The sequence below is a fragment of the Calonectris borealis genome, chromosome 3 (assembly GCF_964195595.1).
Source record: "Calonectris borealis chromosome 3, bCalBor7.hap1.2, whole genome shotgun sequence".
NCBI lineage: Eukaryota > Metazoa > Chordata > Aves > Procellariiformes > Procellariidae > Calonectris > Calonectris borealis.
Genome location: NC_134314.1, coordinates 115,897,544 through 115,924,134, shown reverse-complemented (window position 1 = coordinate 115,924,134; position 26,591 = coordinate 115,897,544). Strand labels below are relative to the sequence as shown.

General features: G+C 37.8%; 1 protein-coding gene across 15 annotated transcripts in view; it reads right to left on the bottom strand.

Annotated features, from left to right (window-relative positions):
• Window positions 1-26,591, bottom strand: part of SOS1 (SOS Ras/Rac guanine nucleotide exchange factor 1) — a 51,607-nt gene that overhangs the window by 7,120 nt on the left and 17,896 nt on the right. For 13 of the 15 annotated variants that reach the window (XM_075147500.1, XM_075147499.1, XM_075147494.1 and 10 more), the window contains 11 exons: window positions 24,199-24,309; window positions 23,991-24,089; window positions 11,177-11,304; window positions 9,552-10,207; window positions 4,467-4,548; window positions 3,938-4,060; window positions 3,267-3,370; window positions 1,891-2,113; window positions 1,096-1,215; window positions 606-768; window positions 131-248 (listed from right to left, as the gene is read on the bottom strand). In XM_075147500.1, the coding sequence (XP_075003601.1) occupies window positions 131-248; window positions 606-768; window positions 1,096-1,215; window positions 1,891-2,113; window positions 3,267-3,370; window positions 3,938-4,060; window positions 4,467-4,548; window positions 9,552-10,207; window positions 11,177-11,304; window positions 23,991-24,089; window positions 24,199-24,309 (1,927 nt within the window). The remainder of the gene's footprint in view (window positions 1-130; window positions 249-605; window positions 769-1,095; window positions 1,216-1,890; window positions 2,114-3,266; window positions 3,371-3,937; window positions 4,061-4,466; window positions 4,549-9,551; window positions 10,208-11,176; window positions 11,305-23,990; window positions 24,090-24,198; window positions 24,310-26,591) is intronic. The other 2 variants (XM_075147501.1, XM_075147506.1) reach the window with 2 other exon arrangements.

Sequence of the window (26,591 nt, the reverse complement as noted above, 5' to 3'; positions counted from 1 at the left end):
CTGAAATTCAAACCCAACTGTCCTATTAAAACTGACTTCTCACTGTTGTTCATACTCTGCTTAGTACCCTAGCTCAATACTTTCCAAATGTTTATGCATGATACAGCTCATTCAAACCAAACACACTTACCAAAAAAAGGCACACAAGGAGGATTAATGGACCTGAGTTTTGCCAAGTATTTCTTATAATGATCCTCACTCAGCTCATAAGCTTCTTCTAAAATCTTCTTCTGGCGACTAGGAATTTGCTGAAAAGAGAGATGAAACAGGTTGTTTGGAAAGACAGGGTAAAGATGTAGCCCAGCAACAATACTGAGAGTAATCGTCTCCCACTGATATTTAAGTGAGTGTCCATGAGGACAGTGCCCCACCATCTCAGGATCTTGCTACCTTTTTCTGCCTTTCTTAAGTGAGGATTGATTTCTTGCTCCTGAACCCAAGAAAAAAACCCTCTCTATTACACCCTGATTGATTCATTTGTTGGGGGATTTACCTTCCTTGCTCCTTCTTTGAAGGACATGCTTACTGAAAAGACAGGCTTTTAGTGTGGCTAAGGAGTACTCCATTACACTTCCATACCAAAAATGGAAAACATTTCACTGTACCTCAAATGTGTGATCCAACCTATACACTGCTGCGGAGTTCATAGCACTGACAATCTCAAGGACACCATTAAAGTTGTTTAGTTCTTGAAAAACTTGCAGGATCTCAATTATCCGGCTCACTACAATTACTCTTTCCTCTAGGTTTTCTGTTTCTACAATGCATCTAAATACACAAGAACATTTGATTTTGTATTATAATGTTGATGAGTTTTCCAAAATCAGATATGAAGTCATAACACAAACAAATATGAAAAGTTTATCAAATTACCTGACATAGTTTTGAAAATGTTTAGAGAATAAACATTTGAAAATGTTTTAAGAATAAAAAGCTGAGACCATTACGGTAAAATTCTCGCAGGGACCAGTTGTAGCATCTAAACACGACTTAAAACTGGAATTCTCCCAGAACAGAATTTTTCAGAACTGTACTTCTGAATGGACTGTAAATGTCCAGAAATGGAGTAGGTGCGGATTTAGGAAAGTCACTTACTTTTCAAACCACAAAGTGAGGTTAGTTGTATGCCTTATCATTTTGAGAAGGTTGGGAGAATTAATTTCTTTATCTTCCTTTGTCCACACACTTCCAACTAGTTCAGATGGCTGTACAGCTCTAGAAAAGTAGATGTGTGTATCAAAAAAGGTAATGAAAAGCAGGAAAGAAGATATTATTTTCCCAAAACCTCTTTATTTCCAGTGAATTTGGAATTAATATTTGGAAATACATTCTTAAGGTAATATTTCTCTTCCATAATGTTAGGCTCCCCACATGACTAAGTGACTGGTATTTCTACACTTCTTTTTTAGTGTGTAAATATTTCTTAATTTATTTTATTAACGACCTCAGTTCATCTAAATGAAGAATGAAGTCTCCATCTCATTCACCATAATAAAATGTGAGCTTCCAACGCCTGAACAACCTCTCACAGACAGGTGGTGAGATTTGACATGGTCCATAATTTGCTTCACAAGCTAGGATATGAAGAAAACTGAATTAATTAATGTTCATACTTCTCAAAGGTTGATCTACTCAGAAAATATCAAGAGAAACCTGCAGCACAATGTAATTAACAGTATGCATCAGCCACATGTACTGCATGTTAACTTGGGGAGGATAAGACAAATACTGTTTTTTAGAATTTTTTTCTGAAAAAATAGCAATTAATATACAGCATTGGTAAAGTCCCTTGACCTACCGTGGGGCTTCACAGCAGGGGCCCGCAGAAACAATTTCATGCTGGAGAATATTTTGGTTTGTGTCATGTGTTTTTCAATGGAGGAAAGTTACCTGTAAAAATCTGACTCAAGTAAAGTGAGCTGCCGAGCAATTTCTATTGGATGCAAAGTGAGCAAGTCAAAAGTCTCTGTGTGTCCTGGTTTGCTTATGTGCCATTCAATCGCTGGAGGTGGGCTCTCAAAAGTAATGTTGTGACTTGGCCCAATGGCTTGTGCCTGCTTTTTCCGGTTGATTATCTTTGTGATCGATTCAACCCATTTCTTCATCGCTTTGCCTGGCACACAGAGAGAAAACTACTATTTAGTTACTCTTAATACTGTTTTTCCAAAGAGGTCAGTATAATTTAGAAATCTTTGGATTTAAACCCAAAACCTACTAAATTAAATCAACCATATATTCTTTTGAAGTGTGTAAGTGGTGTTCTCACACAAGTTTCAAGGCATTCGAATGTACACAGAAGAATTCTTCAACAGCCAATGCTGAGCATGCCAAGTTTGCCCAAGCGCAATTCAGGACACCCAAATTAGGCTCCTGCTCCAAATCAGTTGTTTTCCTTTCTTTTCTGACTTTACAATGAGTTTATGGGAACTAACCTTCTTTTGCCCAACATGCACTTCTGTAAACACCCTGAACTTTATACTTTGTGTAAGAGTACATGTTTACCTCAGATAACATAGAAGGGCAAAATAACAAACAGGGAGAAGCTTCTCGCTCTACTGCATTTAGCATCAAAGCTCAGAATAAAAACCAAAGGCCAAATGCCTGTTTAGCCCTACACTGTAAGAATTTCATGCATGAGACAGCAAGTCCATTGAAAATTTACCACCAATCCACATTAAATTAGCTGGCTTATTCTTCCCCTCTTTTTAATTGCTAAATAACCATTAAATACTTCTCTAACATAGTATTTTCCTACAAACTGCTCCTGTAGATATCTCAATTTTTCTTACAAGGGAACAGGAAAGGCCTGTACAATCACAACTGGAAAGTGTCCTACAGGTCTAATATGCACTGTGAAATAGCTGGAAAACCCTTGCTTCAAAGAAATAGTGGTTTCCACCATCAAACTTTTACAAAAATTACCCCTATGTATAGTTTAAGAGGACAATCAAAGCAATTATTCTGTCTTGATCATTACTCAGTTCTTATTACTTTGCATTATTTCAGTCCCTTTATAACACAACCAATACTTATATTTATCAGGATGTAAATAACATTCTTTCTTCTGAACAGGGGCCAGACTTTGAATAATAGTAGTGGGTTTTTTTTTTAAATTAAGGCTTATTTTATGTTCTTTGTGAAGTATTGAATAAGCTGCCAGTCCTGTTTTTCTTTATCTGCTCAATGAAAAGAGAAGTGATCCCATTCCATACCTTTGAAAAGGGATGCTTTATGATAAATGCCAGCACTTAAGAAACTATAAGTACCTCTTACTGTTCCAATGAATTCCTCCAAACGTTGCAGAAGATCAGCATCTCTTTCAAAGTCATAGAAGTGGTGTTCTACCCAGTGTCGACATACATTTAATACTCTGCAAAAGTAAAGGATAAGTAAACACTCCACAGTCTATCTTCAAGTCTAGCATTTCAAGGCTTTTAGTAGGCGAGGGCCTACTATTTCATGACAGAAATATCAGAATCAGCAGACCAAAGGCAATTATTCTACTGTCTGCATTTCACCAGCAATGAGCTATAAGCATTTTTCTACTTGAAGTTTAAAGAAGTCAGAGTAATGCTATTGTTCATAAAAAGAACATTATCTGAAATGTTCTCTGCTTACATCTTTGTGGCACATTTACGCTGTATAGCCTTGCAGAAACATGGATTAAAAAAACAAATGGCGAGTGTAAGAAACTAATTTGCACACTAATAGTCTAAAACTCAGCACAAGCTTTTCCCAAGGCTTTTCATGCCATGAATTCAAATTTCCACCAGGTTTTCCAGTAGCAAGGTCAAAATGGCTAACTGCCCACGCACGCTCTCTATCAAAGCATCTATGAGAAAGGCTGCTGGTATCACAAAGAGCCACTGCATCCAAAAGATAGTACTTCAAAAGACTTAAAGGAAGTCAGTTTGGCTCACATTGATGCAATACTCACCGTAGCTGCACAGGTTGAATGTACTCTTTCCTAAATCTTTTCAACTCTGCGCTAAGAGGCTGGTCTCCATTCTCCATAGCAATACGATCAGCTTCTGTTGGCTCAGGCTCTGGAATTTCAAATCTAGCACAGAAGATGGGTATAAGCACTAGGCTCCTATTACACTAATCTTGCTCACAGATAAAATGTTGATTAAAGATAGCTCGAAATTCAGAACGTTTCCACACATCAGAATCTTATGTCTTGGTAAGCACATAGGAAGATTGCTAAATTCAATAATAATACAGTTTTCGAAGACAAAACTGTGGGATGCTGGAAGCTACTGGAGCTACCTGAACAATCCTAAAGCTTCTGGATATAACTTACACATTTTACTTGCAAACCTTGAATCTGACAACTTTTTAAAAAGTGTTTGGAGTGAATCTAAACCAACTGGAAAACAAGAATCTTACAAACTCTACTCCAATTAAAAATTAAAAAAAAAAAAAAATTGCACTTTGTATGAACAATATTTTTGACAGTAACGTACCTTTCTATTAGCAGACTCAGCAACTCTTGAGGTTTACAGAAGGATCTATATGTTGTGAGAAAAGTCCGAACAAAGTTGGGATCTAAGACAAAGAATAATTTTATGCTCATGTCAGCAATTACCTAATTTCTTTCATACTTTAAAATAACTTTAAGTATCCTTTAAAATTAAGGATGTCGGCCTATCAATTTACAGAGATGATGATGTAAACCAAAATTGCTTTGGTAACAATTCAGAACCTCTTAAAATAGCAATACAAAGCAGAATTTAAAAATAATTTTTATTCTGTTGAAAATTCAAAAAAATGACTTTATTTCCCTTCAATTATTAAAAGACTGGATTCTTTTTCAACAACTTTGAAAATAATAAATAGATTATTTTATTTATGAGCTATCTAGTTTTTGACAATGATCAGAACAAAATAACTCAAAAGACACAACAAGTAACTTTGCATTGGATAGAAATGGCCCCTTCAAGGGGGGAATGTTTTCCCTAAACTGGTACAACTGATAACCAGTCATGGTTAAGGCAGGCTAGATATTTTTTCAGCTGACAGGTATACTTTGAGGTTATATTTATTTCACTTCAAGAAAATCAACAGATTTCATTTAAATTGACTAATTACATATCAGTTCATTCAAAATACTCAAATGCGTTTTAAAAACAGGCAAGTATTCAAAACAGAAAACCAAAGTGTCTTCCTTAATTACAAAAGCAAAACCATTTGTTTTCAAGTATGAGGAAATGCAGTGACAGCACGCTGGCACTGCACAGAGCTGACTAGAAACAAGGTTAACATTGTTATCACTGAACAAAATTAATGAGCGGTTTGCAATGGCTTTGTATATTAAATCCATATACAGATTCTGAAAACAAATCCCGATTAGTAATTTTTCTAACACAGAATGGCTGAAAAGGAGCACACAGGACTTGAAGTAGGAGTTCCTATAGGCTGTAATGAAGAAAAAAACGCCTGCATTATTTCACCGAACACTATATTAAACCATTAGACTTGTTTCCTAGAATATGGGTTTTTAAGAGCTTTTTTAAAATCCTCCTTAACTATTTACCAGCATCTTGTCCATTTGAATGAACATTCTACCCTTCTTAGATCCTACTAAGCTCTTTGTTTGGGCAACAGTTTACTGTAATGTGTCACACAGATTAACCGCGTATTGTGTAACACAGCATTTCCTTGCATTTCTGTTGTACACTAATTCCCATTTCTTAAACAATTAACTATTCTGCTTTACCATCACCACGTCCTTCATTACTCCATTTTTCTTAAAACAACGCCTCTCCCACCTCTCCTTGAAACTGTACAGTTTAAAATCCTTTTCAAAGGCAAAACTCCAAATCCTTTTGCACGAAGAATGTCATCCCTGTCCCCATCATCCTCATCATGAAAATACACAATTTTTGTTGTCCTACAAAACAAGTATAGAAGTAAGCACAGCAACTCATGTTTTCATAGCTTGCATTCTGTACACAGCATCCACCCTAAATAGATTTTTGTCTACATGAAAAAGAAAGCCTCCATAGCAATTAACGTTTCCAGATCACTGCAAGCTCTAAGTCATAGCTATTGTTATTTACAGGTAAGGTCAGTGTTTAAATCCACAATACATATTGAATTTCAAATGAAGTGGATCAGAAAAATCAAATCTAACCTTGTTATCTTACTAGCAAAATCAGTAACTCAAAATAGTCTCCAATATATGAACAAGCATTAAACAAACATACAGACAACACTAGCTAGTCAGGATGTCTGCTCATGTGATAATTCTCTCTTCAATATAGCCAATTTGAAAGCTGAAAAAGAACAATAACTTGTTCTACAAGGATTTATAAATAATCACCCTTGAATTCCTTAAGAAAGGAAACGGACACTATGATGACGCACAAGCACTGTTAACATATCAAAGCTTTAAAAATAGAAGAGTACTGCCCTACAGATAAAAAAAATTGCCACAACTTTCAAATCTTGGCACCACCTAACCCAGCTGCTCTTAAACAAGAATCAGGCAAAGGAGGAGATAATGAACACAGAAACACATTAAAACAAGTAAAACCCACCAGAATATGCAAATAGGGTCAGAACCTGAATTTCTAATTGAAGGGCCGCTTCTCTCATGTAAAAATATATGGAATCCTGCTTTTGCAGAGGAGATTTGTCCCTATTTTGCTGTTCCACTGCAGGATGGTTTGGACAGTCTGCTGCACCTTGTCGCCAGGTGGCCAACAGAGCTGTTTCCCTGTCCTAGCTCTCGTGGTGGCTAGATGCCTCCTACCCCTGGCAGCTCTGCTTTGTTAGAGCTAGGCTACCGAGCTGTCCCTGTTCCACAGTGAAACAGAGAAATATTTCAGCTGATAAACTGGTTTGTGCATTGTCAGGGAGGTGAGGAAAGAAAAATAAAAGGTCCAACACCCGTATCTACAAATGAGATGGACTGTGTGGATCTTCACAGACGACAAAAAAGTTGAGATCTGATTTGACTACCATCTGAACACAGCCCATATACTCCTCAATATGCAAGTAACTAAACTGCTCTTCAGCTAGTTGCAACAAATTGGTATCACCTCTGCAATTATATCTGTAATTATTCCTTATAGTATTTGACCTACAAAGATAAAAACCTAGAGAAGAGTCACAGCTACAGTAAATACTGTCTTTAGACTGTCAGATCAAGGGCTGCCAGTCACACCGTATTTGAGAAAAGTTGCCTCAGAAAAGTAAGGGCTTGCTACTCTGGCATATGAATATGAAGTCAATAAATTCTTTTAAGATTACAATCATGCATACAACAATCCTACGTGGGGCAAGAAAAGCATTCCTACAGTCTGTAGCTGTTTGGCTAGATATCACCAGAATATTCATCTTCCCATGTCTCCAAGCAAAACAGAAACCTTGAACTCAGCTGATACGTGTACGAAAGAAGAGCTAAAGGGTTACTATGGAAAGTTGTTGCCCTACTCACTGCATCTCATAAAATGCAACACAACACTGAATGATGTACATAGTAAATGGACCTTGTTTCCTGTACAACAGAGCATTTTTGGCTGAGTCACTATATCTCTATTTCTTTGTTCCCCTGGAAAAGACAGCACAGAATGGTTAGAACGATGACATTTTTCCTCATAGAAAACCAATTATAAAACATAAGGTATAGAATGGAAGATAAGGATGTTGAGAAATCATGTGCAACCTAGCAATTCAGCATCAGGTCCATGTACGTTGCACTAAGATCTTTAAGGCTACAAAGACAGGCTCAATACATTACAAGACAACCATTTTTATTCTTTTGGTCAAAGTCTTTCAGCCTATGTACAGTATCCATGTTCTTAGTTTTGGTCAATATCACACATACCTACAATTTTAGGCTTCAAGCAACCTACTTAAAGCTTTATTAAACAGGGGCTGTTACAAGCAGGGATTTAAATGACTGTGGACAAAGGTGGATCTAATTGATTGATCTGAATTATTCCTTGATGTCCTATGTGCTAGAAAGGCCAAAAAGACATGAAGATGCAAAAAAAAAAAAACAAGAGACATATTTCAACAAGCCACATGTTCCTTAAAAACAGGCCTTTCTGTTTTATGGAACTGGAGAACGTAGTTTGTGGCTCCCGGGACAGAGACAATGCGTGGAGAGCACTGCTAGCACCTGGAGCAACGCCAAGGCTACAGCACTGAAGTCCTAGTGCGTATGGAAAGGGCAATTCTCAATGGTGCGCAAGTTAGCCAAAGCAAAGCAAATGTTCACAAGGGCACTAATGAAGTACTATTTTTGCTAATTCTCTGCCAAATACAATGCTAGCTTTAAAAAAAAAAAGTGTCTTCCTTTCTCTAATGCTGAATTGTTTTATTTTAACTTCCAAAACCATAAAATTATGTCATAAATCATGCCTGTAAAATTCGAAGCCAAGAAGAAAAAGCGTATAAAGTTACAAGAAAATGAAGACAGGCACAAAACTGCTCTAGTAAAAACTGCCAGCACGATATTGCATTTGGGTTTCTAATAAATGTTAGGAAAGCTCAATTGAAGGGAATGTGGAGAAGAGAATAAAAGTAATGGAGTAAACAGATGTATTTACAAGCATTTTAAAAATAAATGAAAGTACTAAACTACATTAATTATATTCTGCTTACTCCCCACTTCTTCCAAACAAATATTCCTAGGCTATGCAGGATATCCAGGATTGAGCTGCAGAAGAACAATTTAGGATAATCAGAGTGTAAAGAGTAAAAAGAAAAAAAAAAAAGAATCTACGTTGAATATGAGAAGCACTAATACCAAGATGCATGAAATTTTAGAATAACTGGCATACAGGTAGAATCAAAAAAAAAAAGCAAAAAAAAAATCCACACCCAAAACCCAAGCCCATACTTTTCAGCACATCTTATGAAAATCCTGGGAAATTAACAAGAAAAACTCCACACACTGAGGTTGGACTGGATGATCACATAAATGCATTCGATGTATCTTCAACACAAACAGAAACCCGAAGTCAAAAGCCCTTAAATCAAAACCCCACTGAAATTCTGATTAAGGCAAAGTTCCGAGGCCACATTATGCAAGTGACTGCTTCTAGCAAGCTGATACTTGGTCTTTTCATTACACGCCAACATGGACACAGGTAATAGTTGATAGAGTACAACTCTTAACTGAAAACACTGGGCCCATAATTTTCTCCCACAACGCTGGCACTTCATGTGCCACCCAGCTTTGGAAGTCTCGAGGGAAGGCAATTCTTATAGCCTGGGGCATACAGGAAAAAGTATTGTCTAGAGCTCAATTCCTGCAGGCCCCCGCCCACCCATCCCTTGCATGAGAATAACCTTATGCACATGCATATCCCACTACGTTCAGCCAAACAGGATTCGTATTTTTAACTGCTACAGCTACAGAAGTGCATGTTTAGATCTCGAAACCTTAACTCAAAAAGCATGTTAGAATATGTGCACTGCAAAGCATATTTATTTTCTACACACTTTATATATTTTTCTGCATGTATTTAACACAGAAAGAGAAACATAAACTAGTCACCACCACCACCTTTGGCTATGTAAATGAAGTGCCTCACCTGCATACATGTGGTAAGTCAGCCTCTCGATGAGCTTGACAACAGTTCCTGCCTTGATGATGGGGATTCCAGATTTGGGCTGCATGTTTTCTTCAAACACAATATTCTCTTCAGAGTCGGGTTCTGCAAATCTATAAAGCTCAGGATTTGGAAATCTCATCTGCTCCTCTTTTTCTTCCTGCAACATTGTTACATCCAACATCCTTTCCAGTGTGCTTCTATATTGCAAAGATATCAATGCTGCCATCCAGTTGTTTTTCTCTTCAGCTGATTTAGCAGCAAAAATAACACTGTTCTCATCTTTTAAAATGATTTCAAAAGCATGTCTGTACTCGCTAGTGTCGTCTTTATCGTTGATTTGTACCTTTCGCATGAAGAACTTTTCTTTTAGACGATATTCTGCATTGCTAGCACCAGGAAGTCTTGGCTGGCTGTGATTTGACTTACAACAAATCATCAAGCCATCAAATAGAAATATGTGTCTCTCGTGCTTTGCTCCTACACGTGTGAGTGTTCCTTCCATGATGAACTCGTTACAGCATTGTCCAATGTCCTTACCCTCCCAACCATCAATATTTTTCTGGATTTCATTCATTTTCTTAATTGCTAGCTGTTTCCCCTTCATCTGCTGAGTATAGAATCGGCATGCAGATTCACTTCAGTGAAGGATGGGAGAAAGGCAGCCTATTAGTACATGCATATTTAAAAACCACAACCACCACTAATAGCAAAAACACAAGATCATCTTTCTGAGTAGTGAGAATTCCACTGAGAATGCAATTTCAGCACTCAATATCAGCACCACTGCAAGCCTTGACTAATATTTCTCTTACGTACCTCATCTGATAAATTTTCTACTTATCTTCTATGCAATAAATGTTCTACCTAAACACAGGCAATCAGAAGTAGGCAAGCCATTAGTGCTTCTTAGCCTAACAAACCACTCATTTCCATAGCCAACAAACAATTTTAGACTGCACTAATTTGAAAGAAGCACAGTCAGAGAAAATAAGCTGTTAAATGCATTCATGTCCAAGTCCTAAAGATTACACTTTGCAGCACAGAACTTGTTTGACAAAGAAAATATTGAAACAATTTTAAGAGCAAAAGCAAAGTTTTAACATGTTTAAAAAACTGCACAAGTATTAGCGTTAAATCAAACAGCAGATAGTATAATCCAAGAATTTGCTACAACAGTGCAACTAAGTAATAGTTATCTATGCATCTATTTCTATTATCCGGTGGTGATTTTAACTAGCCATTGCATAAAAAACTCTTCAGATTAAGTAGTTTCACATTCAAGAACATTCCCTTCTAATCACACAGAAATGTACTTTTACAATATTTTTAGGTGGATATTTATTATCTGAGCATAATTAACCCACAAATGCCATAACTTTCTACTTACCAGTGAATTCTCAGAACGTCTAAACTACCAGTATGCAAGGACACATAGAAATTAGAACGGTTTTAAAACAATAACAAATTATCTTGGCTTTGATGTCACTTCCTCTGAAAAAGCAGGCTTGTCACAAACTATTTTGTTCATTGTTTACTAAAAGAGGAAACTGGAAGCCCTGGATTTATAGCAAAGCAGAAAGCAGGAAAAATAGAAACATGTTTACCTAAGCCTTCGTTTTGCAAGACTTTTGGAGCATATCCGTTCCATACTGCTTTGAAGATTTAGTAGGGCAGTTATTGCTTGCTTTAAGCACTCTTTATCCTCTTCATCCTCACTTTTTTCTTCTAATTGCTGTGAACATTGAAAGTCAAACACAAACAGTGTTACAAGCATTTTGGTATGCGCAAATCCAGAAGTTTGACCTAGGAAGAAGAAATCCAACCATCTGCTGATTTTGCATGCTCCTGCTTGTTATTGAAGTTAATGAAATAACCAGATGCATTACTGATACAGGCAAGAGACAACTGTCTGCTGAGAGCTTAATCTCAGTAAAACGACAGCAGCAGTCACTAGTCCCCCAGATACAGACGCACTCAGGCACGTGTTATTTACCTCAAAACTAGTTTGATTTACCTTACATCTCCAAAAAAAAACCCCATTAGAGGTGTTAAATCTTAAGAGGAACAAGTGAGGAAGGAGATCCCCATACATACCATTCTACAGCACAAGATCAAATCTGTGGGATGTCTGTACGTTTGTAACATGTATAAACACTCCTGGAACAGGCAAGCTGGACTGAAAGCTAAGCAAAACTCCTTCATTGCATTTATAAACAGAAGATTACAAGGGCTCTCACCTCACTAACAACAGTCTAATCAATAATTCAGGTTGGAAGAGACCTTGGAGATTATCTTACCCAACCTCCAGCTCAACTGCAGAGCCAACATAGATCAGGTTGCCTAGGGCCATATTGAGTTTTGAATTGCTCTCATGATGAAGGCCACAACCTTTCTGGACAATCTGTTCCAATGTCCGAAATCCCTCATAGTGAAAATTTTTTTTCCTAATAGCTTGTCAGGGTTTCTCTTATTGACTTTTCATAGCAGAATATGTGGAAGCACTATGCAGCTGCAAGCAGTATTTCTCTGTCTTCCCCACCCCATCACACAGTCAAAGACAGCAGGAAGGTTTCCCCTCCTCCTTAGTCCCCTTTTCTCTAGAATGAATAAGCCCACTCCCCCAGCTTCTCCTTCATCACATGCTCCATTCCTCATGTCATCTTGACAAGCCCTTCCAGCAGGCTTGTTTCAGTACACCAATGTCAACAGGAAGCCCAAGTTGGACATGGTTCTCCCGATGCAGCCTTGCCAGTAAATGAACAGGTAAGCACCGCCGCTTCCCTCAACCTGATAGCTACACACTTGCTAATACAGCAATACAGGCTTTTGTTGCTGTAAGGGTGTTCTGCTAGCTTGTGTTCAGCTTATTATCCACCAGGACTCTGTTTTTTTGCATGAAAATAATCAAAGGGGAAAAAGAATAACCAGAGGAATGGTAGGGAGAAGTAAATGTTCTTCCTCCATGGAGGGGTTGCTTGGCTGTTCGTCAGAAGACACAGGGGCATCTAACCATGGCCAGCTTGTAAAACCAGGCTACAAGAGTCCCTATCTGAGTACACAGCTACATTAATGCCTTCATATACTAACTCAACTTTTCTTAAAGGACAAAAAATACAATAAAGTTATAAACTAAAACTGGACTCAAAGAGTTAATACTAATATTTTGTGCCTAACTATTGCTGTGACAGATAAGTGTTATAAAACAAGATCTGCCATGTTTTTATCCTAAGATATTTAAGATTTTCGTCTTAAACCTTCGTTTAAGCATTAAAATGTTTCACGTTATATTAGTGAAAAAATTGTTGACTATAGCTGTGGCTTAGACATAAAACTGAGATAACAATTATTTAGAGGATTATTAAGAGACAAGTGTTTCAGACTATTACACACCAAGAACTGCTCCACACAATTGAAAGATTTGTTTTGACAGAGGTGGTAAAAGTGAAGCAACAGGCTGGCATGGACCAGAATAACAGACACGCTTGGAAACAGTACAATCACGGTTTGCTTTCAGTGGGAAATATAAGTATTGTCTTCCAAAATCCAACTGAATACAACATATTCATGTTTGACACTTGAATGGGTCATAGAATAGCATTAATTTTTTCCCTGACCAGAGTTAATCATTCAGTGTAATAGCTGTCAATGCCAAAGACTACTTTATTTGTGTTTTCAGCCATAAGGATGACCACAAGGTTTATTCTAGGCAGCTTTGGTTCATATAACGCAATCTGTCATACTCTTGATCTAAGCGGCGTTAGGCGTAAGTGCCTACTCATGCGAAAACCACTGAAATAGGGCTGACAATGCACCACAACAGGCAATACTTCCTAAAAGGTCTCAGGGAGAATACATCACTCCAAGAAGGAACAGACTACCCTCGTCCTATTCCTCTACTCTCTAGATTTAACACAGAGGTTTCATCTTCCCGTTGCTTCAGTTTTGCAGATGATCTAGGTTTAGAGAAGACTTCAGACAAATGAGGCAGGTGCAGCACCACTGGCACAAGTCCTGAAAGCAAGCTAAGAAAAATGTGTAACTACTTCTAAGATTTTGCATCTTTTGTTCACAAGAGTTCAAAGGAGACTCTTTGCCTTGCACACTGCCTCTTTGCCAACTTCCATCAAAAGAGTTTGGCTGGATTTCCTATCATCTCTGGGTAGCTACCTTTCAACAATGGACAAGACTGTTTTAGCCTAGTCTCCTTGAAAGCAAGCTTTATTAGATCCTAAAATATTCTGCCATTGTAAGGGTACCACAGGAGACAGGATAAGGAGCAAAAGGCACACAAAACACAGGACAAAATCAATGAAAATTAGGCTCAACATGCAACAAAGCTTATGAAATTATTTCCTTAGTTTTAATACTGTCTATATAACCTAAATGCTCCAGTCAAACTAACACAGATGCACGGTGCCTAGCATAAGACAGAACAAAAATGGCCCATATCTCAAAAGAAGAAAGTTTTTGAAATTTGGAAAAACCTCAAAAGAAACCTGTGCAAATGTAGGCTAACGTGTATAAGGGAGCACTAAACCAAACAAACAGAAAAATAAACCCTTATAAAGTAATCAGGAATTTTCTCAATGTAGCACCTTATCATCTCAAATACCTGGAAAAAAAATCACTCCCTGTACATTCTCTTCAGAAACATACTGGTACAGATTAATGTTCATTACTGCAAAGCATTCTGCTCCTGTGCTGAGTTTATAAAATGCTTTTTACAGCAATTTCTCTCCAGTGGCAAAAATTCTGGTATTAATCACAGAAAAGTCCATGTCCAAAAGCAAAATACATATTTGTATACAGTGCTGGAGAGAAAGCAATTGTTTAAGACTAACATTTCCCCATCAGAATTCATTGGAAGTAACCCATATTTCCAACTGTATATACAAACTAAATCAAAGTCCAGTGAGTGTAATTATGTTCCAGGTTTAATTACATTTAGAAAAGTAGTGTACAATTTAGAAAGCAGTGTGTAGAAGTATGTGTCATCTTAAGTGTAAGACCAACACAAATGGCAAATCAGACAGTGCTGTGAACTACTATGAAGACCCTTCTCTGGGAATTCGAAAGTTTATGTTCTAGCATTGTATCATTACCATAAACCGCTATCAAAAACAGTCTTAGTCAGAACCGAGCTTAAATTATAGTAATTACTTTAATATTACACTGCCCCCGGACAGTTTGGAAGAGGAGGTTATGCAAAGCAAAATGGCATCACTGGAAACGCATCCAAGTTTCTCTGCAAATCCCACTGATTCTTCTATAGCTTTACAGTGCCCCCTAACGAATGAATCGGGTAGATGCTAAATACAAGTGTGCTTTTTTTTTTTAAAGTGTCCTGTGAAGAATACTATATTATTATCGGAAGGAAGTGTAAATTTCTGATTATCAGTAGTATTATAGGCATTGTATTTTTTAATAATCTTATGAGAAAATATTGGTTTATAATGATTCTAATGATTCACAATGCTATAGGTGCAGTATCCTGGCCATTCAAGGACAACAAACTTGGAAAATAGACTGCTAAGGGAAGTTTCTAATTAAGAAAAGTACTCTACATTCTAGGCTGCGAGCTCTGAAGACATATCAAGAAGTGCAAGACAAGGTATTTTGTTCAACCTGTTGCATAACACAAGGGTTAGATATTTATAAAACCAGGAAATTCCAAACAAATACAAAAGAAATCCTCCTCATGCAGTGCAAAATTAGACTATGGTAGTCCTTCTCTTAAGCTGTCAGGGAAGCATCTATCTAGAAAGACAATGACAGAAAATACATTTATACTTATGATGAGAATATGCAGATATAACAATACTAGTAGAAGTCACAATGGATAGAAAATCTTGTACTTCAGGGCTTACATCACAATCTAGACTTCTGTCTTCCTAGAAGATTGTTCTAAATTTAACCACTGAAATTTGTGAACTGCAGGTTCCTCAATTCATCTGGGAGGAGAGATCGCAAATCAGCTTCTATACACAAAAGAAGCAACAGCATATGGGAGGCAGGGAAATCACAATTGAATTTGCTTAACTCAAACTTAACTCAAGATCACTTGATTGTAGGTGCCAATGATATTTACTGCCCCTCAAAACATTAATCCAAGAAGTTTAGTGCACAAGTGGTCCCATGTTACAAGTGGAAGCTGCATACCGCAGTACTCAGAACAACAAGCTCAAACCAGTACTGCTTCAGAGAATCTCTTCAAAACCCACTATGTAATTTCTTCAGACATCCTGAAGCCCACAGCGAGGCAACAAAACACTTGCATAGCTAGCAAAGCAAGCCTCATCTGTAGTGTGACCTAGCTATCTGCACTGTAGGGAAATGCTACGTTAACTAAGCAACATTCACAAGAACTTGAAGTGCACTGACATCGGTCACTCCAGCTTCTGTTCTAATGCCTCACCATTTTCTTCAACATGTTTCTGAGAATGGGGTACCTACCAAAAGGCAATCCTGAAACAAGGTATTTTATGATCAAGAATAAAAATGAACAAGGTTTCTCCTCTGACAAATGCAGGCAGGCAGGTCTGCTGGCATTTTGCCGTAAGACAACTCTGGAAGCTGGCTCAATAGCATTGACCTGCCCAAGAGCTCTTTCCGACTTTTTGCAATTCCTCCAAATAATAAAAAACTCAGCCCAAAGCAACAGTATGCTGGGAAAAAAGTGCTCTCATATCCAGAAAATTTAATTTTTAGAAAGCATCAGGAAATCATCTGGAACAACAAATGGGGACAACTGCAGGGAACACTACACATTTCTGGAAAATACTAGCAGGCTAAAAGGCACTTCACACTTGAAGCTTAAAGGAAACTCCATGTGCCATATTCCTGGACACACATACACAGCTTTAATGTACTGGAATTTCAAAAGTAATTTTGTTTTCATATAAACTCAGACAATCTTAAGCACAGTGCAGTAAAAATATGCAAATATTTATAGAACTGTTTATTTATATTTACATTACAGCAGGAGTGTTTATTTGCATTAAGAATGGAACAGAACTTAACAAATTTCTGAAGTAATGGTAAAAACTTTTTCTCCACTCAAAGTTTAATTATGCCTTCTCAGTTTAATTTTAAACAGTTACATTAAAGCACATCATCTTACATAAACATGTCAAATATCAAACCTCAGATATCAGATAATTAGTTACAAAAAGCCTCCAGCATTCTCTTGGAAGTACATTTTGAAAGAGACAGAAGCTAAAAAGCTCTCATTTTTTATTTCATATTAAGTTTCAACTCACATAATGTAAAGTACCAATGGTCAGCCCATTGGAAAGCATACTGTACAAGTAAAACATTAGAACAGAGGAAAATAAGAAGCATTTCAACTTTTAGTACAAGCTTCCCAGTTCTTACACAGCTTGACTATGTGACTTAAAATAGATCTCAAAGATATGTGGAAAATTTAAGTACATCAAACTTCAGCTGAGCCCAAAAAAGTGAAACCATTTGGACTAAAGCAGCATGTGAATTTAAGGAATTGCTACTTTGATTACTCGATGTGGATGCTCCTATTTGAGGGGGCAGGGGGAATGAAATTAAAATAAATCTGTTTCAGAAATAAATTGCACTACTCTGAAGTGCCACTTTTCAAATCAGGATGGAAAAGGAAAAGGAACGAAGAGCTATTCAGAAATATATACCATACCGAAGTCTGTCAGTTGACATCTCACCAATTCAACACTGCAAAGTTTTCCGTAATAGCTTTCTTACATGGCCAATTTGCCACTAGCATCCCCATGAATGGGTATAGCCTGTCAAGAGACCCTATTTCAGATTAGGTCCGCTCAAGTGCTACCAGAGCCTGCTAGGTGTTTCAACTGGTGTCTGCTCAGCAGGAAAGAGTGTATTTTTGCTCTCAGTTTTTGCAACTGGGAAGGGATTCATGTATGTGAGCAATTCTCACTGAACATTTCCTCCATCATGGAACAGATACAAAAATAAAGCCTTGTTTTCAAATAAGTTCCTTGATGTTCTCATAAAACCATTTCCTAAACATTCAGACTTTTTGTAGGCTATTAGCTGCCATATATGCATTTTATATGCCCAGATTCCGTTACTAGGGAAATGGCTACTTTGTTTACAGGAGGCCTTGTTCTTCTCAGAGTATGGAAAACCCATTTGCTCTGCAGTCTTCAAAAATATGTTGGTGGGTTTTTTTGCATATGCTGATGTCTCTTCCACAGCAGATTCATTACCTTTCTGCAACAAACGTAAAAGTTCACACAGATCCTTCCAGAGCCTTCATGCTCTGAAATTCTCTTCCTTCTTACTGTCACTTTGGTTTGTCTCATCATTATTAGCAGACCTGCAGAATACATTAGAAATTTAAAATTCATAATTAAGTTGATAACATTTAGTTAGATCAGTATTTGAAATATCACAAAATATTTACCTATGTGCTTCCACACTTGTAATTGAGGTCTTCCATTTTCTTTCCCCAAATTTTCCATCATAATAAAGACAATTCAATTCGAAAACATCTTCCCTTTCTCTTTTGTAATTCCAAAGTGGATTAAAATCCACTTTCACTGCTTCGACACAATTCAAGTCTGATCTTTGCCAGCCAAGTTTGCACGGTCATAAGCTCAACTGGATGGCACCGCTATGTTTGAATAGAAATGAATTTTTGAACACTATGTAAGATGAATTCACAATTTCAGAGATCACTCTGGGAAGCAACAGTAGAACCTTGTTCATTTTAAGAGGAACCCTGTTGATTAAGGAAAAAACAGCAGAGGAAATGAGGGATGACAAGCAGAATTCTACCTGTAGACTTGGTCTACAGAAATCATGAATGCAGCTTGTTGTTTTACTTGTGCTTGTTATTTCCTACATCTTTCCATTGGTTTCCACTGAAGATGTCAAAGTACTGACACAAAACATAGACCTCCACTGCTATAAAAGCAACCAGAGAAAGCATGCTGACAATGGGACTAAATCCACAGCTCCACGTCCAGAAACATTTCCCCTGAAGAAATCAAGCACATGAAAGTCTCAAACATAGCACCACCTCTCTCCAAGGATCTCCCTTTTGTACAGAAGGTGACAGGAACAGAGGCAGAAGAAGAGGACAGTGAAATATACTGCTGCTATTAAAAGACTACACAACAATACAAGTGTATCAGGGACAATATCATGACTGCCAGTCACAAAAACTAAATGTCATCCTATAGGAGTTGAAAATCTCAGCTACAATAAGCTGCTTAACATTCAATCCTCGATGGATTACTTGTGTCAAGACTTTTATTTAGAGGGGAAAAAAAAGGATCAAAATTTGTCCAAGTTCCTGTAACACCCATCTATTTTCATGAGAGCTTGGCCTTGGGTGTTAAACTGCTGCCATGTAAGCTAAAGAGCTATCTACCATCATTAGCAGCAGTTACTGAAAACCGGAACAGATCACCAGCCCCAGAGAACAGTCTGCCCCAGTACAGCTCTCCTAATTCCCACAGTACCGGGGAGAATTTGCCCTGCAGGTATTCCTAGAAAATGGATCAGAAAACAGGACTCTGGTACCCTACAGTTAAACACATAAGTGAAGTCAAAAGTTGGAGTTCAGTCAGTGCTTCATTTGACTCCCCGAAGAGGGCATAATTTAGATAAGAAGAGTCTGGCCCTGTGCCATCCTACTCCCAGCTTCAAGGGATCGAAGTACAGCGTTTGTTGGTCTGGCAGCAGCTCAAGTGTCACTGAGGACTGTAAGCAAAGTGGAAGGAGGAATTTTTTACTTTTACTTTTGTTAGATTTTATCCAGCTTTTGCAGAAAAGCAATTTTAGTGGGATAATATATTCTCCAAGGTAATTACTTCTCATTAGAAAATTCCCTGGAAAGAGACATCTGCTTCTCAAAAGCCCAGATACATAAAAAGAAAAAAAGCTATACAACAGAACACACAGCCCCATCACAACTCTATAACAGATGACATCAGTCATTGACAAATGAAGTGATACACATGTACATATATATCTCTCTCTCTCTGATACAAACACATAGGAAATCCATCAACGAGTACCACAGCTAGAAAGAAAAAATTAAAATACATTCTGAATAACTTTTTCAATTAAAGAGTTACCTCAGACAGCCCAATAAGTTAGATTAACAATAACCAAGTTTGTGGCAAAGTGCGCACACACGTGTGACAAAGTTTTATTTTCCCCTATCATCTTCCCTTTAGCTGCCGAACACACAGCTGACTTAAAGCATAAACCCACTAGCATTTAAAGGAGAAAAGCAAGAGAAATGTCGTCAATGAAACCACACAAGCAAGAAAGAAATACAGAACCTCATTTACCTGGCTGTATCACCTCCAACTTCTACCATAAGGCACAACTTCTGTACCTTTACAACATTGCAACTGTAATACAAGTCTTTATAGCTTAACCCTATGAAGAAGTTGCTTAAATTTTTCATCTACTGTCATATTCTGGGAAATCCCTCCTTAGACTTAAGACCAATTTTTACATCACCCCAGCTTTTTCTCCCAAGAAACACTCAAATACGCTTTGCAGTCCTTATCACTAGCAACAGTTTGGTCAATCTATATTTCCTCCAGCAGATAGGCCTTCATCTGCCAGAGAGACATAAAATTGCACTTTATCTCCAGTGGATGTAAAAAAATTCATCCTCATCTGCAGTTACATATACAAATACATGTAAAACAGTAATTTTCTGCTTTTACTTTTATTTCAGAACAGTATTGTACATAAAAGTTATGGTGTTTGGAAAGAAGCACGCCAGACAAAGTGATTTTGGAAAATAAAATCCTTTGCTGACACTAAGTAAATACTTTCTTAAAATAATCCATAGCTAGTCTGAATCTGTGATTTTCCATTTTTAATATTAATTGAAGGAGACTAAGAATCAACTAAAGCAAGAGAACCTGTTAATTACAGTGCCTGTACTAAATACAAGCAACACAGACAATGTTTTGAGACGATCTATAATTGCAGATATTGTAAAAACTTTGCAGACTGCCAAAGTTCAACTAATTAACACTCAGTGATTCTCCACCCTGGCCTGGGTTACACCAGTTACAGATGGCATCGCAAACCAACTTCATTAAATCTGTTACACTCTGGATCATGAACCTGGCTGAAACAAGGCTGAGAATCAAAGTGAAGTCAAAGCCCAAAATAGTTCAGGATGTGTTGCCCAACACAACACACAGCAAGATACTTACGGGATCAATCTAAAGATACTTTAGTCGTAAACTACTAACATTTCACCATCCTGCACCTTCTCCAGCAACATGTAACAAATATAATACCATCAGGTTGGGAAAAGGGTGGTTTCTTATCTTGGAAGACCTTGTCAAACCAGATTTTTTGGGTTTTTTTAAAGTTTTTTTAAGTTTCTTCACATTAGCATAGAGAAAGAGTAAGACAAAAAAGTTTAATTGAGGAGTATTTCTACTTGAGCTGAATCACTAGTCAGTAGAGACTGGCAAGTTATTTATCATATAAGAACAAAGTCTAAAAAAAATAAATAAAACACATTAGATGCTGTTGTGAAATGAAAGCATCCTGAGTATTTAAGATCATTATAGGTAGAATTCCAACTAAAAAAATGTTTGCAAAGAGACAAGAAGTTTCCATTCATAAGTCATGGGAGCCAAGCCTGCACTTAGAATTTTTTTTTTTTTTTAAACCTAGCTCTCCTGTTTTCCAGAACATATTATTTTATCTAAGCAAGGTTTTTGTATGCTTTGAGCCATTCCTACTTGGAAAAAAAGGAATTTTAAAGTAATCTTCTATTTACGCGAAGAAAGGAAAGAGTATCACACATGCACACAAATTTACAGCATCTCAAACAGTGCCCAATTCAATTTAAAAGTCTTGTAAACTTCTTTCTTCAATAACTCAAGCTAATAAATAACTGCACTATTTGTACCACCCTACCTTTCACTTAAGAGTCCACACTTAGAAAAGCCCATTCATATTATCTGCAAATTTGCAGAAAAGCACAGTCTCATATGAAGCTGCTATTTTATATAGTTAGTTTCTTATATAAAAGTTTGGGGACTTCCAGATTGGTTGAAGGAAAACACAGCCCTTAATCATATGCTAATTTTCCAACAAAGCTAGAGCAAGGAGCTTCAGCTAAAAATAGAATATGTATTTGTGTGTTCCTTGTGCCCTGCCAAACTTCAGGAGGGCTTTAGTTTCTAAACAGGACAACCATCAGTGGATAGAAATTTACTTTTTTTGTAGTCTGCATAGTTAAGAAGGTAACTATGAGATCAATTTTAAATAGATAACTTCAAAGTATGCAAGATTACACAACATAGCTCAAAGAAAAATACTAACACCTTTATCCTTAAATATATCTATATTCAAGAGAAATACAATGGATTTTCCACATACAACTTTGCCAACATTTTGTCTCTTCATACCAAGAGATCCATTTTCACACCATTTTTAACTTGGTTATTCATAGATATGCCTGCAATCACTAAATCGGGTCTCTTACCATACAAAAGAATTCAATACAACCTTGCATCAGTGAAATGGTCAGGATTACGCGGCTAAGTAATTCCACAAATACCCTTCTGTAGCAAATACCCTTCTGTCAAGCCATTTTTAATATAACCAAGCTGGAATCTGTTTGAAGATTCCAGATATAAGAAAGAAAAAGTTATTGCCAGCAGAGACTACTTAAGAAATGGATTCATACACTGTGTGCACATATACCTACTAATTGACAGATGAAGCTACTGCCATGACAGCTAATATTTCTCTCTTCATGTGCTCCTATTATCCATCACTGCCTATTACGTGCACCACATCTGACAGACCACAGCGACGCGTGGCTCACTAAAATGTGAGATGAGCAACACAGTGGGAAGAAAACCTGGAAGGTTATCATATACAGAACAAAATCCAACCCAACAATATCAGATTTACACAGGGCGGAGGGTGTGTGTGTAGAACATAAATGAGAAAAGACAAGCATTTTACATAAAGCATAGGTCAAGAGTTGCAAAAAGATTGATAACCTTCTGGAGGTGGGCTTAGCTTAGACTCCAGTTTCCCTTAAAAAAGGCAAACATCAGCTGCTCCCTATTTCCATAAGCACATATGCCCTCTTTCCCCCACTAAAATTACCAATGGCAAGAAGCAACACAAGATGCCTGCGTGTCAGACGATGTTAATCCTTCATGCTTTGTCTATTACATAAGACAATACCACATTCACATGGAAGTATGCAAAGCCACTAGGTACCGCATTTTGAGACTGGGTGATAAAAGCATAAGCAGAGAAACCTTATGTCTGTACAGGTCTTTTATCATACAAAATGCAGACAAGCTGTATCATACCTCCCTTCCAATGGGCTGTCATCAAAGGAAATGCTTAATATGTTAAAGATGTCTGAAAAGTCAAACCAAACCCATGAGCTAGACAAACAGATCAAGCATACATTCCAAAATTCAAAAAAAGCATGTTATACAAGATGAGCTACGTGCCAAAGCTGTACGTGTAGATCTAAATCAGTAAAAATGGTGTTACAACTGTAGACACTTAGACTCGCAGATGACCTAACTACTGGGTTATCCCAAGACCACCAAACAAACATTCAAGAAAAACGCACCCAGATTTCTTCAAAAGAGCAGAGAATTTTTTTTTAATTCTGATCCCAATTTCCCCAAGTAATTAAGTTTGGAACACTGTATCTGTTATGAGCTTCCATTAAGTTCAAATGAAGATTCTACTTGAAAGTTTTCCTCAAATGCTCTACCCTCCTTAAAGATTATTCAATGCTAACTGATAAATGCCCCAGAAAAACATTCTGTTGCTATTTTCTTTACATGTACATGTTACAGAGTCTTTACTGTTACCCTACTGATGTGAAGTCTCATTACAAAAAGCCCAAGAAGTGTATATATCAACCAAGTCTTCCTTTTGAAGGAAGAATATCACCTTTACAACTACCATGGGATATGCACTGCAAGCTTTTTTTACAAATTTTACAAACACTGAAGCTTTTATGAAAATAAGACGAAGTCTAAAGGGAAATCTTACTGTGATTTTAAATTTACACAATAACAGCTTGTGAAAGCCTTGGACATTTTCTGTAATACAGCCATTTGCCATTATCTCTTACCACTGTTGAAACTATCATTCCAAGAACATGAGTACCTAGACCTCTATTGCTTTCTAAATTAATAGTAACTTGATTATTCAACACAAATCATTAGCTGCTGTAAAACTTCCATGAAATTACAAGCCAATATTCAGTTAGTTATAGCACACACCAGAGCATATAACCTGCTTTTCTTTCATCATAGCAGTTTTTTTATTCACATTCTAGTAAAAGGTTTTACACCTAACTGAGTACACAAAGCTCTGGTATCCAACACTGAGAATTATGAAAAAAACAGACTGACACAACGTTCTTACTTTTAGCAGTTCAAAATAATGAAGACAGTGGTAAACAGGGGCAAGGAGCAGCCGGGGTAGAACATACTGAACAGCTTCTTTAAAGCCTTCACCTATTGACTAGAAACAAAATAAGTTTCAATCTTAAAACAATAAATGTACCGAAGCAACAATACAATGTAATTAAAATAGTAATATCAGTAATATGGCTTACTTAAAAGAAAGTTACCTGTAAATAAAATGCTGCTCCTGGCTTTGATAATTGACTTAGAAAATGATCATGAAAACCAGGTCGCAAAATATCTTGTGCATATGATTCATATGGGTCAAATGCTAGCTCCTAAGAAGAAATACAGAATAATTTTACAAAACTGATTAAGTATCTAAACTTCATATTTCTAAAAGAAAATACATACGCTACATAGGAAAGACTTTTCTGCTTACTTTTTCCAAAACACCTATAGAGAAGAATCAATACTTTTATGTGCACAGACTCATGGAGTAATTCAGTCTGGAAGAGATCTCTGGAGGTCAACTGGTCCAATTCCCTGTTCAAAGCAAGGCCCACCTCAGGACCAAAGCCAGATCGAGCGCCAAAGCTAGCTGAGGTTGCTCAGGGTCTCATCCAGTTGAGTTCCAAGTACCTCCAAGAACAGAGGCACCAAAACCTCTCTGTGCAGCCTATTCCAATGTTCAACTGTTCTTGTTGCAGACTCCACCCCCCAATATCTAATCAGGATTACTCTTTTTACCATTCACATGCTCTCTCTCATCTCACCTCACATTTCTCTACTGTGAACCCCCAATAAGAGCCTGCCTCAGTCTCTTCTACACCTTCTGTTCAGGTAACTGAAGACAGCAATAAGATCTCCTTCCTCAGATGTCTCTTTTTCAGACTGAATAAACCCAGCACTCTTAACCCTCTTTGTACATCATAGGCCTCAACTCCTTAATCATCATGGTAACTCAATATAAGCATATCTTGTACTAGGAAAACCAAAACCGGACACAGTATGCCAGATGTGGTCTCAAGTGCTACACAGAAATGATCCCTCAACCTGCTGGCTACACTTTTCCTAATATAACCCAGTAGGCAGTTAGCCTTCACTGCCAATTCCTGAGGATCTCCAAGCCCTGTCAAGCAGTACTGCCCCTCAGCCAGGCAGCTGGACCGTTGCATGGGGTTGTTTGGTCCCAGGTGCAGAACTTCATGTTTGCCTTTACTCAACTCCATGAGGTTCCTGTAGGTCCATTTCTCCAGCCTGTCTGGTCCCCCAAGAAGCAGCCCTGTCCTCCTCTGTGTTCCCCCACAATTTGGCATCACCTACCACTTGATGAGGCCGATCTTCTCCCACAACACTAATACAGACATTAAACAGTATCAGCCCCGGTATCAAACCCTGAGGAATGCCACTAACCACTGGCCACCAGATGGACTTTGTATTGCTGATGAAAGTCTTTCAAGCCTGCCAGTCCAGCCAATTTCCCCACCTACTCTATAACTCTACTAGCTAGTCTACATCTCACCAAGCTGACTATAAGCATACTATAAGAGACTGCACTGAAGGCCTTGCTTAATTTTAGATAAGGGATATTAACTGTTCTTTGCTTTGTCCATGGAGCCAGCCATCTCCTCTTAGAAAGCAGTCAAGTTGGTCAGGTACAGTTTGTCCTTTGGAAATCTGTGCTGGCTGTTGCCAATCACCTTCTAGTCCTTCACATGGCTGGATGTGAATTTCAGAAAGATTTGCTAATCTTCTCAGGGGCTGAGGAGAGGCTGACCAGCTTCTAGTTTCCAGGATCCTCCTCATGAGTCTTCTTGAGATTGGGCATAACACTTTCTCTCTAGTCACTGGAGACCTCCACAACTCACCACTAAATTTCAAGAATTCTACACAGTGGCCTTGCAATGTCATTAGCCAGCTGCCTCAGCGTCCTAATCTGCCCCATAGACTTGCATATATCCATCTTAGATCAACAGTCCCTAACTTGATCCTTGACTTTCATCTCTCTCCCTCAATCTTTGGTAGCAGGCCTAACTGGGAAACCTAGAAGCACATCTTGCCAGTAAAGACCAAGCAAAGGAAACTCGAGTACCTCAGTCCATTCCATGTCCTCCAGCACAGGGTCTCTCACCCCATGAGCAAGACACCCACGTTTTCTACCATCATCTTTTTCAGGCTATTTTACCTATACAAGCTCTTCTTGCTTTGGTTCACATTCCTCACCAAGTTTAACTCCAGCTGAGCTGCGGCCCTCTTAATACCATTTCCACCTGCCTAGACAATGCTTCTACATTCTTCCTGGGAAGCCTGTGTTTCTTTTTAAATCATAGAATCATTTAGGTTGGAAAAGACCCTTAAGATCGAGTCCAACCATAAACCTAACACTACAAAGTCCACCACAAACCATGTCCCTAAGCACCACATCTACACGTCTTTTAAATACCTCCAGGGATGGTGACTCAACCACTTCCCTGGGCAGCCTGTTCCAATACTTGATACCCCTTTCAGTGAAGAATTTTTTTCTAATATCCAATCTAAACCTCCTCTGGTGCAACCTGAGGCCATTTCCTCTTGTGCTATCACTTGTTACTTGGGAGAAGAGACCGACACCCACCTC